General features: G+C 46.2%; 1 protein-coding gene across 1 annotated transcript in view; it reads left to right on the top strand.

The window, feature by feature from the left end:
• The first annotated feature begins 3,903 nt into the window (after positions 1–3,903).
• Positions 3,904–18,078, top strand: part of rab33a (RAB33A, member RAS oncogene family) — a 29,287-nt gene continuing 15,112 nt past the window's right edge. The window contains exon 1 of the mRNA XM_070881970.1: positions 3,904–4,158. Coding sequence (XP_070738071.1) covers positions 3,904–4,158 — 255 coding nt within the window. The remainder of the gene's footprint in view (positions 4,159–18,078) is intronic.

The following is an 18,078-nucleotide window of genomic DNA, read 5'->3' as shown; positions in this document are numbered from 1 at the left end:
TGAGGCCACACCTGGAGTATTGTGTACAGTTTTGGTCTCCTAACCTGAGGAAGGACATTCTTGCTATTGAGGGAGTGCAGCGAAGATTCACCAGACTGATTCCCGGGATGGTGGGACTGACCTTTCAAGAAAGACTGGATCAACTGGGCTTGTATTCACTGGAGTTCAGAAGAATGAGAGGGGACCTCATAGAAACATTTAAAATTCTGATGGGTTTAGACAAGTTAGATGCAGGAAGAATGTTCCCAATGTTGGGGAAGTCCAGAACCAGGGGTCACAGTCTAAGGATAAGGGGTAAGCCATTTAGGATTGCGATAAGGAGAAACTTCTTCACCCAGAGAGTGGTGAACCTGTGGAATTCTCTACCACAGAAAGTTGTTGAGGCCAATTCACTAAATATATTCAAAAAGGAGTTAGATGTAGTCCTTACTACTAGGGGGATCAAGGGGTATGGCGAGAAAGCAGGAATGGGGTACTGAAGTTGCATGTTCAGCCATGAACTCATTGAATGGCGGTGCAGGCTAGAAGGGCTGAATGGCCTACTCCTGCACCTATTTTCTATGTTTCTATGTTTCTACTTCAAGGAGGCTGAAGCTCTCAACGGCAGCAATTACTGAAGTTTATTTACAAAAGACTTGAAGGTCTTTTATGGTACTACTATGTCAGTGGCCTGGGTGATCATAATTACTCCGGCTTTTCTTTAACATCCCTGCATCATTCTTTCACAAGGAAGTGATTTGGTGGGCGTTAGCTAGGGAAGAGAACGAGATGGAGAGGTGATCTCTTCAGGGTATTCAAGGCATGACTGATGCACTGTTGCAGAGGGGACCAGACTCATCAAGTTCCACAGAGATGTGGTGTATTAGGTACAGCAATAACTCTAGGAAAGCTAGAAGGGAGTTGAGAGCCCTGGTCGAATGTTCTCATTAGTAAATGTGCTGAGGAAAGTTCAAAGGTCAGTGTTCTGTCAAGGTGACATCTGGATGCTTTCATTCGTGGCAATTTTATTTCAATATTCATGATTCCACAAGAGAACTGTCTTTCTACTTAGTTTGAAGATAAAAGCAGAGGGATGAACAGTATTTGATATCGAACTGCATTCAGTCTACGTCTCAAAATTGTGTCTGAAAGTGACGTGGCACACAGTGGTAGTGACAGCGCAGAATAGTTATTTACCTGCTCTTAGCCCCATCACTGACTCCAGCAATACTTCAGAGCACAGATCCAAATACCTTTGTATGTAGCTTATTTCTCATGCCACTTATTGTAATATTAGTTCTGGTTTGATCTATCTGGTATTTCTCCATTGTTGAAAAACTGCTTTTTGTGCTATTGAGAATTTCTGACTTCCAAACCAATGTGACAGTGAAGCTCTCTGTGAGCCACAGCACCATTTTGAAGAGGGAAAGATAGTCAGAAGAATTGCATGTCATTTTTGCCACATTATGTGCAGTCAACACAATGATATCTCTTCTCAATCTTCCTCGCTGCCATGCTCCACCTCACAGTTGACAAGCTCTCCGCTGGAGTGGAACTAAACTACAGAACCAGTGGGAAGCTGTTCAACCTACGCTATCTCCAGGCCAGTTCCAAGACCACTCCAACTTCTGTCATCGAGCTATAGTACGCGGACGATGCCTGCGTCTGTGCACACACAGAGGTTGAACTCCAGGACATAGTCGATGTATTTACTGAGGCGTACGAAAACATGGGCCTTATGCTAAACATCAGTAAGACAAAGGTCCTCCACCAGCCTGTCCTCACCACACAGCACTGCCCCCCAGACATCAAGATCCACGGTGCGGCCCTGGACAACGTGGACCACTTCCCTTATCTCGGGAGCCTCCTATAAACAAGAGCAAGCATTGACGACGAGATCCAACACCACCTCCAGTGCACCAGTGCAGCCTTCGGCCGCCTGAGGAAAAGAGTGTTTGAAGACCAGGCCCTCAAAACTGTCACCAAGCTCATGGTCTACAGGGTCATAGTAATACCCGCCCTCCTGTATGGTTCAGAGATGTGGACCATGTACAGTAGACACCTCAAGTCACTGGAGAAATACCACCAGCGATGTCTCCGCAAGATCCTTCAAATCCCCTGGGAGGACAGATGCACAAACATTAGTGTCCTCATCCAGGCCAACATCCCCAGAATTGAAGCATTGACCACATTTGATCAGTTCCGCTGGGCAGGCCACATAGTTCACATGCCAGACACGAGACTCCCAAAGCAAGCGCTCTACTCGGAACTCATTCACGACAAACGAGCCAAAGGTGGGCAGAGGAAATGTTACAGGGACACGCTCAAAACCTCCCTGATAAAGTGCGACATCCCCACTGACACCTGGGAGTCCCTAGCCAAAGACCGCCCTAAGTGGAGGAAGTGCATCTGGGAGGGCACTTAGCTCCTCGAGTCTCGTCACCGAGAGCATGCAGAAATCAAGCACAGGCAGCGGAAGGAGCGTGCGGCAAACCAGTCCCATCCACCCCTTCCCTCAACCACTGTTCGTCCCACCTGTGACAGAGACTGTGGTTCTCGTATTGGATTGTACAGCCACCTAAGAACTCATGCTAGGAATGGAAGCAAGTCTTTCTCGATTCCGAGGGACTGCCTATGATCTCACAAAGCAAATTATGTCATTGTAACACAAATTAGCATTGAGCCAATGTAATCAGTGTCAACGGCTAATTGACCTGAATCGTTAACCCTACCTTCCTTTCTCCACAGATGCTGCCTGACCTGATTCTAATTAAAGGAATGATTTTTTTTTAAATATGAAGCTAAAGCAAAAGTAAGTAAGCTCTTCAAATTCCTTAGTATCTGTGTTGCCTGAAGGGATCACGTGTCCATCTCTTTCTCATCCTTTAAGATCCTCCTTAAAGCTCATCCCTTTGACCAAGCTTGGTATCTCCGGTGCCTTGGAGGGTTCTCTATGTACAAAGCACTATATAAATGAAAGTTGTTGTTGATGCTATACCATACAGACCAGGTTTGATTCCTGATCGGGATTGAGTTGTTGATCTCAGCAAGGGCAGCATTAGGAATTCGACAATTGGCTTCGGTGACCTGAGCAATAAAAGGGAGGGGCAGGATGGGAAATCAGCCAAGATTTGCACTGTTGATTGATATCCCCTGACACTTGCTGGAAATGGTATATGTGGAGTAAGGACAGCTCACCTACGATGCCCTCATTATAGTAGAATGAGGAACTTGCATTCACTGTTCAGGCTCACACATTAAACATTTCTAATTGGATAACCATAGGAGGACTCTCTTCCTGTGGAACTGCATTCCAGTATCAGTCATTAGAAAACTAAAGGGAACAAATCAGTATTGGTTAGAAAATGTTGGCAATTAAAATATAAATGTGCACTAAAGAGGAGAAAAAATCAACGCATTTATAATACTTTACACATAGAGAGAAATGTTACATGCAATTAAACGAGGATGCTGCAGGGAGGTGCACAGCTAGCTTTAAAGTCCCCTGTAAGTGACGGATTCTCTGGGTCTATCTTGCGAGCAGTGCTTTGTCCTGGAGCCAACGCTCTGCCTCCATCACTGCGTCAATTTCACCTGATCAATTACTGCGTGGCCCCATTAATCAGCACAAAAAAAACCAACGCGCGGAGCGAGAGGGGAAAAGGAGCAGCTTTATAACATTATTTCCAGTTTTATCATCAGTCCAATCAATCTGAAAAAACAAGGTTCGCCCTGCTTGTAACGATGCTGATTGATACAACCTCAGCCCAAATGTTTTATATTTAATCTTTTTTTATGTTAAATCTTTTGACAGCCGATTCTGGTTTCATCGGTGGACAAGGGCACCTTATCCCGATAAGCGTGAAAATATCCTTTTGTGAAGATTTGTTTCACTTTCGTTAGTAACACAAAGAGGTTTCCAATATGGCAAATCAAGTGGCGGCGAATGGCGAGAGCCGGAGTTTCACATCTAAAAAGGTGTCCACGGATTATGAATCGTCTTTGGAACTCTCGGTGCAGGCGCGGATATTTAAAATTATTGTAATCGGGGACTCCAATGTTGGTAAGACGTGTCTGACCTTCAGGTTCTGTGGAGGAACGTTTCCCGACAAGACCGAAGCCACCATAGGGGTAGATTTTCGAGAGAAGCCGGTGAATATAGAAGGAGAAACAATTAAGGTAAGCAGCATTATGATCGATGCATTATCCAAGGTTGGTTGTAACATGATCAACTAACATGTTTTCTTGTGTATGCGGGGGGGTGATCATTCGACGTCCCTCCCCCATTGGAGAAATATTGATGAGCCCAGTGTATGTGCTTTCAAGACTATGGCAATCTTGCTGGGAACAGATCACTAGGAGATACACCAGCGTTCCAGGGATGTCTTCATGTCTACTTTCCTCTATGATGTAGGTAGGTGCCTGGATCTACTTGGTGTCCCTACACTGAGATTGGCAACTCTGCTGTGCGGGGATTGAACCTTGTGTTAATGCTTCAAAGTGCTGTCTGTGCACAACAAGCTGCTGAACTATAGAGGATTTCACAATTGTGGCCAATTCTTTCCTCATCCAGTGTCCAGATTTCCGCAAGGCTGTCGTGACAGCCCTGGCTGATTTCCCCTTCTCTCGCCCCCTTTTGTATCCCACGGATATTGAGGTTGATAGTAGGACCTCAATTGCCGAGATCGGTTAAATAGTACACATGTCTGAGATCAATTAACTCTTCCAGATTGGTGATCCAGGTAAACAGTGTAATGTTAGGAAATGTAAAACAGCATACCCAATATTTGTAACATGATCAGCTAATGTATTTACTTGTGTAGGTGCATTTTTAGGGGGCTATATCTCTCTTTCTCTTCTTCATCTTCCCTTTTTAAAAAAAATACTGACTGCAGCCCAGTGACTTGCTGGTCTGTCTGGCTTAGTACGATACCAGACCATACCTTTACGTTAGTTCATCAGAGGCCTGAAATTTTCGGTTCTTTAGTTAAAGGATTTATTTTTAACTTGGGGGAAAATAGGTTAAATAATAGAACTTGGAAAAATAGTTTACTTTTGAAGGCTTTAAAATAATAGACATTTGTCAGTTGGTTGATTGCATCTGTCCTGATTGTCTGTAACTGGGACTAGTAGCCTGTGATCTTCATCATAGTCCCTCGAAATCGAGGAAAACTTGCTTCCACTCCAAAAGTGAGTTCTCAGGTGACTGAACAATCCAATATGGGAATTCCAGTTTCTGTCGCAGGTGGGACATACAGTCATTGGAGGAAAGGGTGGGTGGGGAATCTGGTTTGCCGCACGCTCCTTCCTCTGCTTGCGCTTGCTTTCTGCATGCTCTCGGCGACGAGACTCGAGGTGCTCAGCGCCCTCCCGGATGCTCTTCCTCCATTTAGGGCTGTCTTTGGCCAGGAACTCCCAGGAATCGGTGGGGATGTTGCATTTTATCAAGGAGGCTTTGAGGGTGTCCTTGAAACGTTTCCTCTGCCCACCTGGGGCTCGCTTGCTGTATAGGAGTTCCAAGTAGAGCGATTGCTTTGGGAGTCTTGTGTTCGACATGCAGACAATGTGGCCCACCCAACGGAGCTGGTTGAGTGTGGTCAGTGCTTCGATGCTGGGGATGTTGGCCTGATCGAGAACACTGACGTTGGTGTGTCTGTCCTCCCAGGGGATTTGCAGGATCTTGCAGAGACATCGTTGGTGGTATTTCTCCAGCAACTTGAGATGTCTACTGTATATGGTCCACGTCTCTGAGCCATATAGGAGGGTGGGTATCACTACAGCCCTGTAGACCATAAGCTTGGTGCTAGATTTGAGGGCCTGATCTTTGAACACCCTCTTCCTCAGGCGGCCGAAGGTGGTGGAGGCGGTGTTAAACCTCGTCGTTGATATCTGCCCTTGCTGATCGGTTCCCGAGGTTTGGAAAGTTGTCCAGGGCTGCACCGTGGATCTTGATGACTGGGGGGGCAGTGCTGTGTGGCGGGGTCAGGTTGGTGGAGGACCTTTGTCTTATGGATGTTTAGTGTAAGGCCCATGTTTTCGTACACCTCAGTAAAGATGTTGACGATGACTTGGAGTTCAGCCTCTGAATGTGCGCAGATGCAAGTGTCATCCGCGTACTGTAGTTCGACGAAAGAGGATGGGACGGTCTTGGTTCTGGCCTGGAGGCGACGAAGGTTGAACAGGTTCCCACTGGTTCTATAGTTTAGTTCCACTCCAGCGGGGAGCTTGTTGAGTGTGAGGTGGAGCATTGCAGCGAGGAAGATCGAGAAAAGGATTGGCGCAAAGATGCAGTCCTGCTTGGCCCCAGTTTGAACGTTGATTGGGTCTGTGGTGGATCCGTTGGTCAAGATCACTGCTTGCATGCTATCGCGGAGGATGGCGACTAACTTTTGGGGGCAGCCGAAATGGCGGATGGGATAGCAGCTCCCTAGGGAGCTCTCTCTGAACAAACCTTCCTCTGTCCATCTGCTGCCATCCTTCATCTCTCTCTCTCTCTCTCTCTCTCTCTCTCTCTCTCTCTCTCTCTCTCTCTCTCTCTCTCTCTCTCTCTCCTCTCTCTCTCCCTCCCTCTCTCTCTCTCTCTCTCTCTCTCTCTCTCTCTCTCTCTCTCTCTCTCTCTCTCTCTCTCATCCCTTCCCACTGGCTAAGCCCCTTCTGGCCCTAACTTCGACCCCCCCCAAAGTACTTTCCTACCCCTAAAACTCGTGCCGCAAGAGCCTACTGCCCACCCCCATCCCCCAATCTCGACTTAACTTCCAGATCGATCTCCTTACTACCAAGGGCCCTCCAACTGGACCAGTAGCCTGTGAGTAGTTTCAGGAGATAAGCAATTGGTGTTGTAGGAATACTTTAGGACATATCCCCCCTAATCGGAGTCCTAAATACTTTCTGGAGGGAAAAGGTTAGTCTTCCCTCAGCATACTGACCAGGAGCAGCCTTGTTTAATCAGTGGTTAACACGCACCCGCACGCACCCGCACGCACCCTCACGCACACACTAACACACACACACTAACACACACACTAACACACACACACTAACACACACACACTAACACACACACACTAACACACACACACACACTAACACACACACACACTAACACACACACACTAACACACACACACTAACACACACACTAACACACACACACACACTAACACACACACACTAACACACACACACACACTAACACTTTGATGAGGTTGATTCAGTTTTTGAACCTAAAGTGTATTTTTCACATTTTGATTAGCCTCATAAATACAATGCTGAACTGCACTGCTAAATCAGTTGAGTACAAGTCAGAGAATGTCATACTGAAACCATCCAGTGCTCTGGTCAAATTGCACTTTGCATACTATGGCAAGTTTTTAGTTATTGAGACAATGTAGAGATATTGAAATCATGGAGGCACTGTAGATAAAGACTGATTCCTGATATTAGAGGACTAAGTCCTGAAAAAAGATTGGAGAAACTAGAGTCTCTTCATCCTCGACCTGAGGAATCAAATACCTCATGGGTACAGTAAAGAAAAGAATAAAATGAAAATGCTACTTCAGATTAAACCATAATAGGACAAGGGATCCTGGACCAAACTCGTGAAAGGTAACTTTAGGCCTGATGTCAGAATGATCAACATGTGAGATGGTCTTCTGGTTACAGGAGTGGAGGCAAATACCTTGGAATCATGATAAGAACTTAATAGGAGCAGGATTGGGCCATTTGGCCCCTAGAGTCTGCTCCGCCATTCAATAAGATCATGGCTGATCTGATCATGGACTCAGTTCCACTTCCCTGCCCGCTCCCCATAACCCCTTATTTCCTTATCGCTCAAAAATCTGTCTATCTCTGCCTTTATATATATTCAATGATCCAGCCTCCACAGCTCTGCGGGGCAGAGAATTCCATAGATTCTGCCCTCATACCTTTGTAGTCTCCTTCATTTAAGCTTATGACCCCGGTTTGAGAACCAACTTTCTCCCCCTCCAACTGGATTTCAGCCATATTATGGTCACTCATTCCTAGAGGATCCTTTACTACGAGATCATTTATTAATCCTGACAGCAGGAAACTGTAGCTTTTACTGAACAGATGAGCTAAGATGGGCCAACTGGCCTTCCTCGTCCATATTTATCTTATGATCAATAGCCTGAGAATAAAACTGTCATGTATGTAACCTTTATGTAACAACACTGCAATACTGTATATACCTAAGAAATGCACACCTTGACCACAGGGGGTGAACTTGTGGGAGACACACCTCACCTGGTCATCCAGGTATATAAAGGGAGGTCCCACGTAGGGTCATCACTTCTAGGTGCTGTGAATAAAGATTCAGGTCATGGAGTAACCTTGTGCCTCGTGTGGATTTGTGGTATTGTGTAAGGATTTTACATTGGCGACGAGAAACGGGAATCAACGACCCACGAGAATGGCCACCGGCAGCACAGAGGAATGGTACTGTGTTGGTGAGGACTGGGACAATTTCATTGAGAGGCTCCAGCAGAGTTTTGTCACGAAGGATTGGCTGGGAGACACAGCGGCCGACAAGCGAAGGGCTCATCTGCTGACCAGCTGTGGACCTAAGACTTACGCGCTCATGAAAGACCTGCTAGCACCCGAGAAGCCGGCGGACAAAACCTTTGAAGAGCTCAGCAAACTAATCGGTGAGCACCTCAAACCGGCGAGCAGCGTAAACATGGCCCGACACAGATTCTATACCTACCGATGTTGGGAAGGACAGAGCATACCGGATTTCGTTGCGAACCTCCGGCGCTTGGCCAGTCTCTGTAAGTTCACAGACACCTGCAGGGGGGAGATGCTAAGGGATTTCTTTATTGAGGGCATCGGTCATGCTGGGATTTTCAGAAAGCTAATTGAGACCAAGGACTTGACCTTGGAAGCGGCGGCGTTGATGGCTCAGACATTTATGGTGGGGGAGGAGGAAACCAAGATAATATACATGTGCAATTCTGCCTCCAATGTGGCGATGGATCAGGGAGTCAATATCATAAACGTGACTCAGAGCCCTGCAGGCAGGCAAGGGCAGTTCGAGACACCCCAGGCAGCAATAGACTCGAGAGTAAGTCTCCGACAGAGACAATGGCAGGCTGAACGGACATTTACGCCCCCCCCCCCCCAGTGGACAATGCGGCCCGGGATGGGGCCATTGACACCCACTAACAGGGTGCTCAAGAGCAGTCAAAGGGACAATCAGCGAGGAATGCCTGGTAACAGCTCTTTTGTTCACAACAATGGGAATCTCAGTTCATGCTGGAGGTGTGGGGGCAGACATGCTGCCGGACTTGCAGGTTTCAACAGTTCGTCTGCAGAAATTGTAACCTCAGTGGCCATTTAGCCAGAATGTGCAGAAAGCCTGTAACCAGGCTAATATACGAGGCGGATGAACCAGATGAGGGTTCTGCGAGGCAGGATGACGCTTGGGGCAAATCAATGGACTCTGAAGTTCAGCGGATTCATGTGGCAAACATTCACAGCTCATATACCAAAATGCCAGCTAATGATGATGAAAGTCCTATTAAACAGTATCCCTGTACACATGGAGCTGGACACGGGGGCCAGCCAGTCATTCATGAGTGTTCAACAATTCGAAAAGCTGTCACCACGCAAAGCCAGCAGACCCAAACTAGAATGCATTGAGACGCAATTATGGACGTACACCAAAGAAATCATTCCAGTGCTAGGCAGTGCAATGTTGGCGGTCACACACAATGGATCAGTGAACCGGCTGCCGCTCTAGATTGTCCCGGGCAATGGTCCCACACTGTTGGGGAGGAGCTGGTTAGCTGAGATGAACTGGAAATGGGGGGATGTGCATGCCATGTCATCTGTGGAGCGAAGTTCATGCTCACAGGTCCTGCAGCAATTTGTGTCACTATTTCAACCTGGTGTCGGGACGTTCAAAGGTATCCAAGTAGTGATACACATCACCCCGGACGCCAGACCAGTGCACCACAAAGCCAGAGCTGTGCCGTATGTGATGTGGGAAAAAATTGAGAGCGAGTTGGACAGTTTGCTGAGAGAGGGCATCATCTTGCCCGTTGAATTCAGTGACTGGGCGAGCCCCATCGTTCCCGTCCTAAAAGCGGATGGTTCGGTCAGGATCTGTGGCGACTACAAGGCCACTATCAACCGGGTGTCCCTACAAGACCAATACCCGCTCCAGAGAGTGGAGGACCTTTTTGCCACGCTGGCAGGCGGCAAGCTGTTCACCAAGTTGGACCTCACTTCAGCCTACATGACCCAAGAACTGGCCGACGAATCTAAACTACTGACCACCATCACCACGCACAAGGGACTGTTTGTTTACAACAGGTGTCTGTTTGACATTCGGTCAGCGGTCGCGATTTTTCAAAGAAACATGGAAAGCCTGCTCAAATCCATTCCCGGAACGATTGTATTTCAGGACAACGTCCTTATCACGGTCGTGACACCGAGGAACACCTCCACAACCTGGAGGAGGTGCTACGCCGACTGGACCGGGTAGGCCTGCGACTCAAGAAGTCTAAATGTGTGTTTTTGGCTCCCGAGGTTGGGTTTTTTGGGCCGGAGGGTTGCTGCAGACAGGATTCGGCCCGCCGAATCCAAAACACAGGCGATTCGACAAGCGCCCAGGCCCGGCAACACATCGGAGTTGCGTTCATTTCTGGGACTCTTGAACTATTTCGGGAACTTTCTGCCAAAGTTAAGCACATTGTTGGAGTCGCTACACATTTTTCTGCGTACGGGTTGCGATTGGTTTTGGGGGGACTGTCAGGAACAGGCTTTCAATCGGGTGCGGAACCTACTTTGTTCAAATAAGTTGTTGACCCTGTATGACCCCCATAAGAAATTGGTTCTGACATGTGATGCATCGTCCTATGGGGTTGGGTGCGTGTTGCAGCAGGGTAACGCTGAGGGCCAACTACAACCTGTGGCTTATGCCTCCAGGTCGCGCGCGCTCAAGCTGAACGGGGATATGGGATGGTTGAGAAGGAAGCACTCGCATGTGTCTATGGTGTAAAAAAAAAGCATCAGTACCTTTTTGGCAGGAGTTTGGAATTAGAAACGGACCACAAGCCGTTAACATCCCTGCTGTCAGACAGCAAGGCTGTCAATGCCAATGCGTCAGCTCGCATACAGCGATGGGCTCTCACACTGGCTGCGTATGACTACACCATCCGACACCGGCCCGGCACCAAAAATTGCGCTGACGCGCTCAGCAGGCTTCCACTGGCCACCACTGAGGGGGCAGCGGAGCAAAGCGCTGAGATGGTCATGGCTGTCGATGCCTTTGACAGCGCAGGCTCCCCCATCACAGCCCACCAGATCAAAATCTGGACCAACAGAGATCCCCTCCTATCTTTGATTAAGAAATGTGTCCTGACTGGGGATTGGGCGCCCGCACACGGAGCATGCCCTGAGGAGGTCAGACCGTTTCACAGACGGATGGATGAGCTCTCCATCCAAGCTGACTGCCTACTATGGGGCAGCCGGGTAGTCATGCCCCAGAAGGGCAGGGAGGCAATCATCAGGGAACTCCACAGCGCGCACCCAGGCATCGTGCTGATGAAGGCCATTGCCCGGTCACATGTATGGTGGCCGGGAATTGATTCAGACCTGGAACACTCTGTTCGCAGGTGCACGATGTGTGCCCAGCTAGGTAATGCCCCCAGGGAGGCCCCACTCAGCCCGTGGCCCTGGCCACCAGGCCATGGTCACGTATTCACGTAGACTACGCGGGCCCGTTCAAGGGAAAAATGTTTCTTATTGTGGTTGATGCGTACTCGAAATGGATTGAGTGCATCATTTTGAATTCGTGCGTGACATCCACCACCGTGGAGAGTCTGCGCGCGGTCTTTGCGACCCACGGCTTGCTGGACATCCTGGTTAGCAATAATGGCCCATGTTTCACAAGCTACCAATTCCAGGAGTTCATGTCGGGTAATGGCATTAACAATGTCAGGACAGCAGCGTTCAAGCCGGCCTCCAATGGCTAGGCAGAACATGCGGTCCAAATCATAAAACAAGGCATGCTCCGGATTCAAGGACCCTCCCTTCAATGCCGCCTATCGCGCCTCCTGCTGGCCTTTAGGTCCCGACCGCACTCGCTCACGGGGGTCCCGCCCGCGGAACTACTCATGAAACGAACACTCAAAACTCGGCTGTCCCTCATTCATCCAGTCCTGTCCAACATTGTTGAGGGCAAGCGCCAGTCCCAAAACAAGTACCATGACCGAAATTCAAGGGGGAGATGTATAGAAATTGATGACCCCGTATTTGTTCTCAATATCGCTTTGGGGCCCAAATGGCTTGAGGGTACTGTAATAGGCAAAGAGGGGAATAGGGTCATAGTGGTTAAACTTAACAATGGGCAGATATGCCGCAAGCATCTGGACCAAGTAAAAAAAAAGGTTCAGCATGGACACTGAGGAACCCGAGGAAGATCATGAGATGGTGCTCACACCACCGCCAGTGAACGAGCAACAAGAACATTCAGCAGCATGCACAGTCCCTGCGGTCAGCCCGGACAGGCCGGAATCACCACAGGGGACAGACACGCATACCAAGGCTCAACAACCAGAGCCCCAACTGCGGCGCTCCACGAGAGAGCGCAGACCATCCGAGAGACTTAAACTATGATCCCAATAAGATGTTGAGGGAGAGGTGATGTCATGTATGTAACCTTTATGTAACAACACTGCAATACTGTATATACGTAAGAAATGCACACCTTGACCACAGGGGGTGAACTTGTGGGAGACACTCCTCACCTGATCATCCAGGTATATAAAGGGAGGTCCCACGCAGGGTCATCACTTCTTGGTCCTGTGAATAAAGGTTCAGGTCACAGAGTGAACTTGTCTGCAGAATGTGCCTCGTGTGGATTTGTGGTATTGTGTAAGGATTTTACAAAAACCATAATGATGTGCAGTTGTGATGTTTTGGAGGGAGGGTATGGATATACTTGCAACTGTTTTGAGCGCAACAGAGTAGGTGCGTCTTGAAATTCCTTCACATTCCAATTGTAAAAATCAATAAATCAGTTGTCAATGGTGCAACTGAAGATTGTGTACAGAATTTTTATTATTTCTCTTTCCCACTATGGCTGTGGATGTTAGCCTGATCACAAGTCATTCCTCCCATCATATAACAATTGAATGTTTATGGTATTTTGATTTATATTTTATTTTATAGCTCTTTTATTGCATCTCTCATGACCTTTAAAAAATAATATTCACTATTGTCACCACAGGGCTGTTTTGTTCTGTTCTGTTAAGATCCGGTTATCTTAAGCTCAAATTGCTCCTATAAATTGCCACCATTCTTGTTTCATCAGTGGGGTATGTGAGGCATTAACATTGGCACAGATTTACCACAGCACCATAACCATTGGTGCCTCTACCATTTATTTGGCACTTCACAGCTATTATTTTCCCTTCGTCAGTAATTTTCTCCCCTCTGCTTTTCTTCCAAAGATGGTGGGGTATAGTTCCATGAGCACCACTACCTTGCTCAAGTGACTATTATTCATGTGTAAAGTGAGTGCTGGCAGGTTTTCTGGCCACAAGAAACCTTGCGGGGACACCCAAATCTGTCTTCACCTGATACATGCCCATACGTGCACTTCGATCAAACGTCACCGGATAGTGATCAAGAATGGGAACTCAGATTGAATTTTCCATTCTTTAGCTCCAGGACGTTGAGGCCATTTGTTGCTCCCTTAATATTACATTGGCAGAGATCAGCTAACATCACAAATAAGGAATCAAACTTGGGAAATTCCTGGTCTATATTGCTCACTGAGCCAATGGGAGAACGACACCGTGACTTTTATATGAAATCAGTGGTGAATTGAATTTGTACGCCACCAATTCATGGAACTGCACATTGGTGGTCTGGCATACTGGGCTACCCATGGGCAGTCAATGCTTATGATCTGCTCTAGCTGGGCTGCTACATACAAGGTGAATAACACCATGATGATTGGTGGGGGGAGGGAGAAATTTATACTTCTGGCCCTAATTAAGGAGACGGCTAGTGAAGATGACATTCAGTTCATTATTTGTACAAGTATCCTGTTGATGAGATAATCAACGTGTCTGTGATACCAAGCTTTCACCTATTTTCAGTATGTATTGTGCCATGATATGTGTGTAGGTGTTTTTGTAACTTGTACTGCAATGGTAGATGCTCTGTAAAATGTTATGTGCTGGCATTACAAGTGACCAAATAGTGAGGAGATTTCAGAAGGAATTTCCTTCATGATTCACCTCCCCCTCTCTGCCAGACCCTGCTTATTGGGGAATCCATTCTCATTTTGTGGTCCTTGCTCTTATTTTTTCAAACTTCTTAGTGTATCTAAGTGTTCAGCTGGTCCAGAAACAACTTCAATCTATGTGGGTGGAGGTGAAAATCTGATTTCGCTGCGAAAATGTACCAAACCGCTTTTAATGTAGGCGTCACTTCAAACAGCCACACTTGTGACACATTACTGTTCTCAATACAGAAAACCTGGGTTTGCAAGTGGATCAAGGGTTTAAATGGCAAAGTATCTCTTTGAGGTCTTTTTGCATGAGCTTGAGTTGTTTAATATTAAGCTTAAAATGTTATGTACCGAGGTGTGTTGCAGCAAAATGTTTCCAGGTAGAACAGTATATATTTAACTGAAATTTAAACTGAAGGCATTGCAAGGGAATTCAGGTAGAACTTTTCAGCAAATGGATAATGGACTGTAGAATAAGCTACTTGTGGAAGGCCACTCAAACTATGCAAACCATCGGGTTCATATCGATGGTGAGCAAATGCTGGTTGCAGAGCATTCACTTCTCTTGAGCTTTTGCCCACTACCTTTGCCTAAGAACATGCAACCCAGAATCTGGGGTTGAGATACTATCTCGAGAAATAAAAGCCATATGAAAAATTTCAAATGGCTATGAAACCTGTTAAACGGATAGATTTAATAATGTGCTATATAAATGTTGTCATTTTTTTTTTTAAAACCTTCTTTAGTTAATTTAACATCGTTCTTCATCTAAGAGCTGGGAGGCTACTCCAAACTCTCCAGGCATTCTCTGACATTTACTGGGAGATGAGCAAGAGTGGTTAAATGGCTGACTTTCTTTCTCTGTGGGAAAACACCTGACCTTGGTGCTGCTTTCTGGTATTGTGGATGAGACTGAGAATTTATGGGGAATTTCACCACAATCTGACTCCCAACCACTCTGTGGTGCATTAACGACAGTTACAGTTGCAAAATGTTGTTATGATGACCAGTTCCCTTTGCATTCTGGACAAAACTCAGCAAATTCTATTTTATTCTTTTCAATACTAATTGATTTTTAACGATGTAGCCAAGTGAGACAGTGACCTAACATTTTGTATCATGCAGTGTAGGATGTGGGATTGCATTCCACAAGCTCTGAACAGATGTGAGGTGCTTTCCTGCAGGGAGAACTAATTGGAGGTCACTGCTGTGTGCATCTGAACTTCTGACTTGAATGGTATTGATAGCAGAGTTAGAACTTGCCAGGTACCTCTGCCAATGAATCGTGCCATGACAGCAGTGGACAGTATTGAACTAGGCAGAGGTTGAACAGAAAAATTGAACTTCATTGAAATCATTTCTGCTTTGTTAGCTTCAGAAATACAACCCTTACTAAAATATGATGGATTGTTTTCCAGCTGTACTCTGTTGAGAAGTATGAAGAAAACCTGGATTTTATCCAGAATGAAAGATAAACAAGAAAAATAAAGCATATTTCTAAAAGCTACGAGCAATCCTGAAACAAGGGAAGAAAGGCAACTGCTACTGGATGTAGGGTTGCCAACACTCAATGGACGTATTCCTAGAGGTTTGATCACATGATGTCTGATGAACTTTGCAACCATTATTGAATTTACCTTATAAAGCTGAGTCCCCTGTAGCTGAATGTCTTTGTACCTGGTTTTGTGCCAGCAGTTGTCTAAGAAATTCTGGAGAACTGGAAGGCTGTGAGGAACTGAAGTCAGTGCACAGGTGCAAACCACAGGCACAACACTCTACTTTCTGCAGATTGCCAGCAGCACTGACGTAATGGCTTTAAGGGCACTTGATTTGAAAGATACTACATTGGTAACCATGCTTTGCTGATAGTAATGCCAGTGATCTAACATTGAACCAGAGTAATTTAAAGGCCAAATAAATTTGTTTAGGTGCATTTGGTCAAACTGTAGTGCTAGAATCTATTGAAAGAAAATGGTCTAATCAGATTTCATTGGATAGTGTTTTATTTAAATCATGAAGAGCAGAAATATATAAATTATCTTTATATTTTCAAGTCCTATAATTTCCCTTGGAACTCATCCTGGTGCTGGGGCAGGAATGTCGACCTCTCTTGCTGTTCGAACCCACTTTCCTTTGTTCACGAGGGTGGTGATGTCAGTGCATGAGGTGGCAGCGGATTTTGTGGAACAAACTGTTTTTATGGAATGGGGAGTTATTTTCCCAGCATCCATTGTGGCAGAGAAACCGCTCTATCCCTGGGGTTGAATGCCGCCCATGTGCATTTGGGTTCAATGCTGAAAGTGACGGGCCTGAGAGAACAATGGCAGACCACCCTCCCCTCCGCTCTGCCCCTGGAGGGCTAATAACGTTAGCCAGCCATTGTATTTAATTTCAAACCGGAAACACCTATCATTTCAAATGTATTTATCTGTTTTTGTCTGGAGAGCTTTTACAATTATTAGGGAGTGGGCTGGCTAACTGAACTCTGGTAGCTGCCTCAAAGTGCTGAAGATACTGATATGCCTGGTCTTGTTGATTTCTGCTGAGTCTTATAACATTACAGAAAATATCACTGCATAAAAATACCCATTAGCCATGCATTTGTTTGGTTTAAAAGCATAACCTAGCGTTATAACTTATAATTTTCTCTACTGTGTTATAAATAAGTATATACAATGCAACAATTTCGTTGCAAGACCATCCAAAGTAAGCAAATATTGATTTTAGAATGTCAAACTTCAGTGTTTAGTGGGGTGAGGAGGAGGAAGAGGTTAATAAAAAAGCAATATACTGCGGATGCTGGAATCTGAAATAAAAACCGAGAATGCAGGAAATCTCAGCAGGTCAGGCAGCATCTGTGGCGAGAAAAACAGAGTTAACGTTTCGGGTTAACGACTCTCCATCAGAACTAGATTATAGGAAAAGATTAATGTTGAGTTCACCTCACAAATTCAACTTTAATTCACTTTAGGAACTTGACGCTGCATTTAGTGCTGTCAGCAACAGCCCCTGTATTGTGGCAACAACAACAACATCAACTTGTATAGAAACATAGAAAATAGGTGCAGGAGTAGGCCATTCGGCCCTTTGAGCCTGCACTGCCATTCAATATGATCATGGCTGATCATGCAACCTCAGTGCCCCACCCCTGCCTTCTCTCCATACCTCCTGATCCCTTTCGCCGTAAGGGCCACATCTAACTCCCTTTTGAATATGCCCAATGAACTGGCCTCAACAACTTTCTGTGGAAGAGAATTCCACAGGTGTTCACCACTCTCTGGGCGAAAAAGTTTCTCCTCATCTCGGTCCTAAATGGCTTACCCCTTATCCTTAGACTGTGACCCTTGGTTCTGGACTTCCCCAACATCTGGAACATTCTACCTGCATCTAACCTGTCCCGTACCGTCAGAATGTTATAAGTTTCTATGAGATCCCCTCTCATTCTTCTAAATTCCAGTGAGTATAAGCCTAGCCGATCCAGTCTTTCATATGTCAGTCCTGCCATCCCAGGAATCAGTCTGGTGATCCTTCGCTGCACTCCCTCAATAGCAAGCATGTCCTTCCTCACATTAGGAGACCAAAACTGCACATAATACTCAAGGTGTGGTCTCACCAAGGCCCTGTACAACTGCAGTAAGACCTCCCTGCTCCTATACTCAAATCCTCTCGCTATGAAGGCCAGCATGCCTTTTGCTTTCTTTACTGCCTGCTGTACCTGCATGCCAACCTTCAATGATTGATGTACCATGACACCCAGGTCTCGTTGCACTTCCCCTTTTACTAATCTGTCACCATTCAGATAGTAATCTGCCTTCCTGTTTTTGCCACCAAAG

Source organism: Pristiophorus japonicus, chromosome 6, assembly GCF_044704955.1.
Source record: "Pristiophorus japonicus isolate sPriJap1 chromosome 6, sPriJap1.hap1, whole genome shotgun sequence".
Lineage (NCBI taxonomy): Eukaryota > Metazoa > Chordata > Chondrichthyes > Pristiophoridae > Pristiophorus > Pristiophorus japonicus.
Note: the sequence above shows the minus strand (reverse complement) of the source record. Positions and strands in the feature narration are given on the sequence as shown.